The sequence below is a fragment of the Populus euphratica genome, unplaced genomic scaffold (genome assembly GCF_000495115.2).
Source record: "Populus euphratica unplaced genomic scaffold, PopEup_1.0 scaffold3.1, whole genome shotgun sequence".
Lineage (NCBI taxonomy): Eukaryota > Viridiplantae > Streptophyta > Magnoliopsida > Malpighiales > Salicaceae > Populus > Populus euphratica.
Genome location: NW_011499847.1, coordinates 4,870,252 through 4,880,940, shown reverse-complemented (window position 1 = coordinate 4,880,940; position 10,689 = coordinate 4,870,252). Strand labels below are relative to the sequence as shown.

Genomic DNA, 10,689 nt, shown 5'->3' with positions numbered 1-10,689 from the left:
AAGGTTTTAATAAAAAGACTAAGTATGTAAAGGGTTGGAAAACTTTTACTGGACATCAACGAAAACAGGACTAGAGCAGATTAAACTCAAGACCGAATTATCTCCAATACAAAAAGATTGATGCTAGAAATTTTTCATAAACATGCAATCTAATGTTAACACATGCACAACTTTTTTTTTGTGCTTTTGATGTAGCTATTGTAAGAAAATTTTAAAAGCTTTTGTTTTCTATAGAATTCAAAATAGTTAATTTAGAATTTTTTTCTAATTAGTTTATAACTTTTTAATTATTTTTTCAGTTTTTCTATGCCATTTTTCCTTGTAATATAAACTGTCGTAATAGCTCTAATATTTTGATTGAAAAACATATTATGCAAAAGACCAAGAATTGATGCTCTTGTTGTTCCCTTTTCGGTAACATTCTATTTCTTTTTCTGTGTTTGTTTTCTTATATTGTTTTCATCTAGGTAGAAGGACACTTGTTCAAGAAAGCTTGCAACGGCAACATCCCATGGAAACATGATCTAGTTCAAGAATATCTAGTTAATAGCTTCAGAAATTTTAAGTTCGTTTCAAAATCTGGAACAGACCATATCTCTCCTCGAAGTTGTTACTCTTTCATAAGTCCATCCAGAGTTTCAGATCAACAAATGGCAATGAAACCAATAGAAAATAATAAAATAAAAACTTTCAATAATAGGCGTCCATCACATTCCATGTAGAGTAGACATGGCTTTAGCATACGAAGGTAGGTTTTAAACACCTTTGAAACAATAAAAGCTTCAAATGGTGCAATTACATGTAGATATTCATTATAATAAAAAAGACGATATATGGCAATGCCAAACAGATACACAACATACTAGGCTACACCCACTACGAAGCACTTCACATGTACTCGTCACCATCATCATCATCACCCTCAGCTGATTCAGCACCAACCTCCTCATAATCCTTCTCAAGGGCAGCAAGATCCTCACGAGCCTCAGAGAACTCCCCTTCCTCCATGCCCTCACCAACATACCAGTGCACAAAGGCACGCTTGGCATACATGAGGTCAAATTTGGTGTCAATGCGAGAGAACACCTCAGCAACACTGGTAGAGTTGGAAATCATGCAAACAGCCCTCTGCACCTTGGCAAGATCACCACCAGGAACAACAGTAGGTGGCTGGTAATTGATACCACACTTGAATCCAGTGGGGCACCAGTCAACAAACTGAATAGTACGCTTGGTCTTGATTGTGGCAACAGCAGCATTAACATCCTTGGGCACAACATCACCACGGTACATCAGACAACAGGCCATGTACTTTCCATGGCGAGGATCGCATTTGGCCATCATTGATGAAGGCTCAAAAGCACTGTTAGTGATCTCAGCAACAGAGAGTTGTTCATGGTAGGCTTTCTCAGCAGAGATGACTGGTGCATAGGAGGAAAGCATAAAGTGGATTCTTGGGTAAGGGACCAAGTTAGTCTGGAATTCAGTAACATCCACATTCAAAGCACCATCAAACCTCAGAGAGGCGGTCAAGGAGGAAATGACCTGAAATTACAATAACAAAAGTCATGTCAGATCCGTACTATCTTTAAATTTGAGAAAGCTACAGAAGAATATCGACACGTACAAGAACATTCTGGGCGCCAATAATTCCACAAAGGCATCCCAATACAGGATCAGATAACATACCTGAGAGATAAGCCTGTTGAGGTTGGTGTAGGTGGGTCGCTCAATGTCAAGAGAACGCTTGCAGATATCATAGATAGCTTCATTGTCAAGAAGCACAGCCACATCTGTGTGTTCCAAAAGGGAGTGAGTTGAGAGAACACTGTTGTAGGGCTCAACAACAGATGTGGACACCTGAGGAGATGGATACACAGTGAAACCCAACTTGGATTTCTTTCCATAGTCAACAGACAAGCGCTCCAAGAGAAGGGACCCAAGACCAGATCCAGTACCACCACCAACAGCATTGAATACAAGGAAGCCTTGCAGACCAGTACAATTGTCAGCTAGCTTTCGGATACGGTCCAGGCACAGGTCAACAATTTCCTTGCCAACTGTAACAACAAAGAAAATCATTAGAATCACTAAATCAGCATCAGATAAAAAGCTAGGAAAGGAAAAAACCAGAGACACACTTACTGGTATAGTGTCCACGGGCGAAGTTGTTGGCAGCATCCTCCTTGCCGCTAATAAGTTGTTCAGGGTGGAAAAGTTGGCGGTAAGTTCCGGTTCTGACTTCATCAATGACAGTGGGCTCAAGATCTACAAAGACAGCACGAGGGACGTGCTTCCCGGCACCAGTTTCACTGAAAAAGGTGTTAAAGGCATCATCCCCTCCACCAACAGTCTTGTCATTTGGCATCTGACCATCAGGCTATAGAAAAAAAAACACAAACATTTATTAGTAATTCATATACAAAATTAAAAAACAGAATAACCATAAAACTTGAATATACAAAATAATAAGCATATTCTTTTCCCTTGATAAGAAAAAACAACTAAGATTTTGAAATGAACATCACTAATGGATCTAAGCAAAATCCAAAAAATCAATAAATATTAAGAAGCATACCTGAATCTAAAGATATAAACACATTTGAAAACAATGATTAACAGATAAGATCAAAACGACAATAAAAACTCACAGATCTGATATAAGCAAAGGAAAACTCAACAAAAAAAATCGAAAATCCAATTTCAAATTATCAAAACGACACCGGTTAAGCACAGATCTAACTAAAAAACTAACAATCTCAAAAAACAATCCACAGATCCAAACAAAACACACACAAATCTTAAGATTTAATCACGAGCGGGAATTCATACAAGCATAAAGCATCAGATCTGCATGAAATGAAACCGAATCCACAGATCTAGTGAGAAAGGAGGGGAGGGAGGTACCTGGATGCCATGCTCGAGGCAGTAGAGTTCCCAGCAGGCATTTCCGACTTGAATACCGGCTTGACCAATGTGGATCGAAATGCACTCTCTCATTCTCGCTAATTAAAGAAACAACGAAGATAGATCTAATTGTTGAGGAAGAAGAATAGGAACGAAGACGTTTATGAAGACGCCTTAAAGAAAAAACGAAGATAGATCTGATTGTTGAGGAAGGAGATTAGGAACGAAGACGTTTATGAAGACGCCTTCTAGAGATCACTCTGTAAGAGATGGACATGACAGGGAGATTTGCGTGGTTATTTATATCAGAGATATTTGGGGATTTTTAACCGGGGTTGGTTAAGATAGGGCAGCAAGCGGCAATCGGCGATGACGTGGTCGGTTGTGATTGAGTCTTATTAACTAAAGTTAGCTTTTCTGTCTTTTCAATTGTTTTTAAAAATTTTGCCGCTTGTGGCCAGCTAATAAGTCCTTTGATTCAATTGGAAGGAAGGTGGATAGGGTGGACCTGGACACGTGAACCTTACCTGGGCCTGTTTGGTAGTTAGCTGTGGCCTTTCCCAATGGCTGTCTTTTTAATTTTAGGTGCATTTAAAAAAATATATATATAAAGGAAAAACAATCATGTTACCATTTATGCCCAAACTTAGCTGTCTGAAAAAAAAATATTGCCAAACAGATGCAGCGAATCCTATACTGGCATCATCTTGGGAAACTATTTTCTTAAATGTTCAATTGAATCCTGGCATTATAAGTTCTAACCATTGGATTTGTATGCTAAAAAAGTAGTACCTGGAAATAAAAACATTGAGCTTTCACTTCATTGTGTAGAGGGTTTGCGGAGTGAGTGTATATTGATAGCTGTTTTTTAAAAATATTTTTATTTATAAATGTATTAAAATTTTATTTTTAAAAATATTTTTTAAAAGTTATTTTTTTTATTTTTAAAAATTATTTGTAATATTATTAGATCAAAACAATTGGAATATACATACAATTTTTTTTTAAAAAAATCCTAAAACAAGTTACACCACAGCCCTGAACAGCACCTAAGTACCCAACTAGCGTAATAGTTGCGTCTAAATTGTTGAAGGATAAAAGCTCTATAACTATAATCTTTTATCTTTCATATTATTGAGTACATGGCCTATGTCTATATATTGAAGATATACGAGGAGAAATTGCCCCCGTACGTTCAATTTAATCTCCTTCAGTTTCTACAAGGATTCGTTTATCTGGATCTTTATGTGAAGAACCCTTTCTTACATCAGCAAATTATTTCCACTGCAGCAATTTTGACGTGTGAAACCTTTAAATGAAATCTTTTCATCATCCTTGATTTGGGAAGTCTGGTTACTAGGATGCTTTTATTCTTGAAGAATGTCATAAATACAAGTACATTTACAACTACAAGGATGAAAAATCAAGCTGCAGGCTGCATGCCAGTCCATACACGGGGCCATCGAGTTCATTCTTCCTGAGATTACGCCTTTCTTGTAAATAGGTTTCTGCAGACCACATCCCGCAAAAGTAAGATGCTTGCAAGCACCACGCTTTCAAGGGTGCAAAACCACCTGTATTTCAAACACCAACGACACAGAGAGATGAGCGGCATAATATCACAACTATCTAGGCAATAATCCATCTCGAATTTTACAAATCTCAAGCCGTTGATTCCAACAAGTATGGTCATGTTTTCAGGGACTACCGAGTGTTTTGTGAGGAAAGCAAGGGAGCAGCAATCATACGCTACTAGGACATAGAAATAAATGTCCGCAAGGCTCACAAATCACTACGGTTGTATCTAGTAAAGTATATTATGAAGCAGCTGGCTTGCAACAATATTTTCATGCGCATGAACTCAAGGGCGGACTTGTTAAGTATTAATGACCATACTTAACACTAACCTAATTTTAAAGCATAGTTCAACAATAGTGGTTAAAACTATTGGGTTCTTCACATTTCAAACTGTAGAAACCTCAAGCTTGGTTCAGATTGGTTCAAGAAGTTCCACCAGCATGAGCAACTACCATGCCAGAAAGGCATAGAACATCTAACATCCAATGCCATAGAGTGAGAGAAATCCCCTCCTCTAGATACAAGTGCAAAGACACTGCACTGTATAAAATATAAATGGATATTTTTCTACATTTTAGGTGATTTTGGGAACAAACCTAGAACATACAGAGCTGCAAAAGACATGCATACTGAAGTAGCATAACAAACAATTGAATCATTCTACTCAGAGCTTTGAATTAAATGTGTAAAGTAAAAAAGAAAATCAAGTATAATATACCAATTATGACCTCGAGAAAAGCTTTCAGAACCCACAAATTAAAACGCCAGCAATAAAACTTCATTCACCGTAAACTCCACCTATGAAATTAATCTGAAAAGAAAAAGAATTCGCCATCATTTTCATCAAATTAATTCAATGAGAACCAATTCACAATAATCACCAGCTCGTGGAAAAAGGAACGGGAAAAACCGATCGGACGGCCTTTCTAGCACGTTTCGATACCTTCATAAACGCATTTGAAACAAACTTAACTCCTACCCCCCCTTCCGTTGATCGTCATAATCGTCATCGCCGTGATGGTCATCGAATTCAGAGTTGATCGAACGACTCCAATTTCGAGGATCATCTTTATCGGATAATCTTCTATAAGATAGAAGAAGGAGAAGAAAATTAGGTGATTAGAAGAGTGAAAATGGAGAATGAGGTTTCAGGACGAGGAGGGAAAATGTGAGGTTTACGGTGCATTTTTCAGTGATTGACATGGCTGTGCCTGTGCATTTGACCAAGATTCTGTATGTATCCTGAGCAGCAAGATATTGAGAATGCTACTAGTGCATGCAGATCACGCTCTGAAAAAGAAATCGTCAAGGTTTTAAGATATTGATGGATGGACTAGTTTTGCCGTTGTTGACAGATATTCTTAATTTGTGACTCTTCCACCACGCTTCCTACGCCTCGCAGAAATGTGTTTGTTCTGATTTGCTGTCTTTGTCCGTTGTCCTTAGCCAATGATGTAGAAATGGGCGGAGGAAGCGATGCCGATTCTTGTCGGCGCGATAGCGTACATAAAAAACTATAAAGAAACGATTTCAGATATCTCCGTGGAATGTTGGTAATTACTTTAAGTCTTAAGCCCTTAACCATTAAAACCAGACAAAAATAAAATATCTATTATATTTTATTGAAACTTCAAATTTGCTGGGTCTAGGATCCTTTGAGAACCTTCCCATTAATTTCACCATGTGTTAAATAAAATAAATAAAGAATCCATTGTCACTGACAGATGAAACAATTAATAAAAACGTTTTTCTCAAATTTCAGCAAAATCAACCTCCCGTGAATGCTTTGAATGAAAGTAAGAAAAAGTAAAAATAAAAGAACGTTTAATTTATTGCTTTATGACTGACTATTAAAGCCCCATTCCCATGCCACTAAATGCACTTAATTAAACTTCGAAGACAAAAAAATTTATCCCGAGAGCACAAACATTTCTTCTCTCAATTCCAACATGTCCTCCAATTCAAATCTAAGCTTCAATGAACATCGATGGATAATTAACATCCGTCGAACACTTGAGGAAGAGCTCGAAAATGATGCTGAGATTCCTGTCTGCATTTTCAGTGTCCCGAAAGCTCTAATGACTAGTGATCCGGATAGCTACACTCCACAGGAAGTGGCAATTGGTCCTTACCATCAATGGCGTCCGGAGCTCTATGAGATGGAGAGATACAAGCTCGCTGCAGCAAAAAGAACTCAAAAGAAACTTCAGAGCCTTAAATTTCAACATGTTGTTCATCGCTTGTCCAAGCTCGAGTTGAAGATTCGAGCCTGTTACCATAAGTGCTTAGATTTTAGTAATGAAACTTTGACTTGGATGATGGCAATCGATGCATCATTCTTGCTAGAGTTCCTGGAAATCTATGCCATCAAAGAGGGGATCGCAATCACAAGAGTTTCTTCAATATCAATGTCGCATTTGGTTGATTATGCTGGGAGAAAATCAGCTCATAATGCGATTCTTAGAGATGTGGTGATGCTCGAGAATCAAATCCCATTGTTTGTGCTGAGAAAAATTCTTGAAGTTCAGTTATCATCTTTGGAGTTGGCCGATGATATGCTATGCTCAATGTTGTTAGGATTTTGTAAAGAGCTTTCTCCATTCAAGATGATGCAGGACATTCCCAAGATTCATATATCTCAATGTGCACATTTGCTAGACTATTTGTATGGCATGATTGTGCCAAAAGTTGAAGCACCGCCAGAGATCATAACTGAGGCTGATGATCAGCCTGATGCAATGGAAGGCAGATATAATTCATCCGGTAATCCAACTTACATAAGAGATCTTTTCAGTGAGATTTGGAAGATAATCACAAGGCTCAACAAAGGTCCGGTACGCCTTCTCAAAAGACTGCTATTTTCCCGGCCTTTTAAGGTCATACTTAAACTGCCTTGGACAATCCTCTCTAATCTTCCTGGCTTTTCAATCTTAAAACAACCTCTTCAACATTTGTTCTTCTCGCAAGATCAAGAAGAAATCAAACCAGAGAATGAGAACTCGGATAATGAAGTTAACAGGCCTCCATTGGTTGAGGAGATCACAATTCCTTGCGTCACCGAGCTGTCCAAATCCGGGGTTTGTTTCGAACCCACTACTGGTAATATCCTGAGCATTACTTTTGATGTCAAGGCAGTTACTCTTTACCTTCCCACCATCAGTTTAGATGTGAACACAGAGGTGGTCTTAAGAAACTTAGTAGCATTCGAGGCATCAAATGCATCGGGACCATTGGTTTTTACACGTTACACTGAATTAATGAATGGGATAATTGATACCGAGGAGGATGTGAAGTTTCTTCGAGAAAAAGGTATCATTTTGAACCGGTTAAAGAGCGATGAAGAGGTTGCCATCTTGTGGAATGGGATGAGTAAATCCATTAGGCTTACTAAAGTCCCTTTCTTAGATAAAGTGATTGAAGATGTTAACAAGTATTATAACCAGCGATGGACGGTAAAAGTTGGGAAATTTATGAAGCGATATGTGTTTGGTTCTTGGCAATTTCTCACATTGCTGGCTGCAGTTTTTCTCTTGCTCTTGATGACATTACAAGCCTTTTGTTCTATCTACAGATGCAGTCGCGTGCTTCACATTTACAGTACCACTTAGAGAGGTTGGCCCGTCTGCTTCAAGTGTAATCAACTCTACCGAATGATGTTTGTTTTTCTTTTCTTGAGAGTGTGTGAGATCTTTCGGGTGATGGTTTCCGCCATACCCTGTGTGCTTGTAAAGGAGAAGGTTGGATTTTGTGTATCTTCACTTTAGGAGAGCATATGGGAGTGTATCGATAACAAGTTGTATTGTTAGTTCTTAATTAATACGCTGATAAGGATTGTGGGTGCTCAATCACTATGCAGCTCTTTTCTTCAAATTAGATAATTAATAATAATATGTATTGGGATGATGGTTTGTGTTTCTTGTTTTGATCTGCCATCGGATCTACTATATATTACTGTTAGACATGTTGATCACTGTAATCTTATGCTTTAGTGGCCGTTTGTTTCAATGGTTGCACCTGTATTTGAAATCAACCATATAAAATAGATGTTTGGCAATAGATAAAAAGTAGATTTACATGCATGGCCCAACAATTCATACGTTAGAAACACAAGCTCACTAAAAACGATATTGTGCTGCTTTCAATGTAAAGAGCTTTAGTGCGCGCTTAAAAGTGAATAGTGAAGATATGTTTTTTTTTTCGCTTGAATAGTAAATAACAAAGCATGACTTCATTTTTCATATAAATAGTGATATATAATTTATATTGATTAGATTTGGTCTAATTTAAAAGTATTGAATTGGGTCTAATTTAATATAAAAAATTAAATAAAACTTTTTTATTTTTAATTGTATTTTATTAATGATATAATATTTACATAATTTAATCGTAATATCAATTTTATTTTTAATTATATTTTACTTAAATTATATTTTTTATTTTTAATTGTGTTTTATTACTTATATAAAATTTACAGAATTTAATTGTAATTCTAATTTTATTCCGAATTATGTTTTATCTAATGTTGTTACATGCTTAAAAAACCAGAAAACTATAGTTCTCGTCAAATGTATTTCATATATGATGAAATTATAAATAGTTTAATTAAATAATAAAAAATATTTTATATAAAATATTATTTATTTTATAATATAATAGCAATAATTAAATTTACAATATTTAAATTAAAAATCATCAATATTAATATATATTTTAAAAAATTATTTTATAACCTCAATTTCAAAGCATTATATATATATATATATATATATATATATATATCACACATCTTGAATATTTTGGAGGTTCAGAACCTCTCCAATCATTAAAAATATTTCGAATGGGCATTTTTAATTGGTAAAAATAAAAGGATTTTTTTTTATTAATTATGGAAAATGATTCATGGTCTGCAGAATAAGATGATGGAGGTTTGATGAAAACATATTAAAATATATTTTATTTTTTTAAAATCTATAACAATATATTAAAATAAAAAAAACCACAAAAAATTAAAAACAAAAAAAAAATCAAAAAATCTCGAACACGTGATTTAATTACAAAAACAAACATTACATTAGTCACCCATCAAAAGGCTTCTTCTCAAGTGTGATAAAAGGATGTATCAAAATACATATTCTATCCTCTTTATTGATGAATATGTTGCAGAAATCTCCCACCAATACATACTTTGCGATTGCTGAACTGTCATTCCGTAATCGGAGAGAAGGCTGCAGGTAATAAGAGGGAAATAGGGTTGTGAATATTCATGGGAGGAGATGAAGGATAATATTTCAAGATAGATAATGATAATAATAATAATTAAATATGAGCTCGTCTCAACCCTTTTTTCTTACATGAGATTTTAAGATGTTTGTCTTCCAAATATATAAATAAAAAAGAGTGGTGTATTCACTGCGCTTGGTTTTATGAAGTTTGAAAATGAGTCCATGACTATCCCTAGTGATTATATCCTCGGGAGTTTTCAGGCTTGCAATATCCCATTCTGTAAAAAAAATAAAAAAGGAAAAGGAAAAGGGCATCCATTTCTTAATTAAAATTAATATTAATAAAGAAGCTAAAATACAATGGAATTTTTACTGTAGCTTTTTCATTGTAAAAATGTTAATCTTTTAATTTTTTTAACAATCAATAAAAAAAACTAAAATAAAACTGTCTTTTTTATATAAATTTTAATACAATGGATTTTTTTTATTTTCCTCCCACAAAGCCATATATATTCTAAAGTCCAAGATGTTATTTATCTCTTTCCTTTTCATTTGGTAAAATGTGATTTGTATCGAGTTTTTCATCTTGCTATATTCAAAGAATTGTTCTCTGTACCAGCAGGAAGCCATCTAATAATTCGTAGTATATTAATCAACAGTTCATAGTATATTAATTATTTAGGTGGTAGTTAAGTCGGAAAAATTTAGGATTAAAAAATTTATTTTTTTTATAATTTTAAATTTGAATTTATAGATAATCACTTAAAATTTATATTATCATTAATTTTAAAATTTATAAAATTAATTATAATATATATAGTCCAAATATCTATATTAATTTAAAAATAATAATTCACGGCGCATTTGAGTAGGAACATCGTTACTAATATTTTTCCCTCTCACGAGAAGACCGTTCACTTTTATTTATTTATTTTATTGGAGGCAGGTGAAGAGAAGAGCCAAAAATCTCAGTACAATGGGT

General features: G+C 35.0%; 2 protein-coding genes across 2 annotated transcripts; one reads left to right on the top strand and one right to left on the bottom strand.

Moving 5' to 3' along the window:
* Positions 1-669: 669 nt before the first annotated feature.
* LOC105109358 (tubulin alpha chain-like) lies at positions 670-3,193 on the bottom strand. The gene is made up of 5 exons (XM_011004054.1): positions 3,105-3,193; positions 2,908-3,032; positions 2,146-2,380; positions 1,690-2,060; positions 670-1,545 (listed from the first exon to the last, which is right to left on the bottom strand). Exons 2-5 carry the CDS (start codon positions 2,998-3,000, stop codon positions 889-891), a joined length of 1,356 nt encoding a protein of 451 aa, XP_011002356.1. The 5' UTR covers positions 3,001-3,032; positions 3,105-3,193; the 3' UTR covers positions 670-888.
* A 3,241-nt stretch (positions 3,194-6,434) lies between these two features.
* On the top strand, positions 6,435-8,093 carry LOC105111391 (putative UPF0481 protein At3g02645). Its single transcript, XM_011006729.1, has one exon. It carries the CDS (start codon positions 6,435-6,437, stop codon positions 8,091-8,093), a length of 1,659 nt encoding a protein of 552 aa, XP_011005031.1.
* The last annotated feature ends 2,596 nt before the right edge of the window (positions 8,094-10,689 follow it).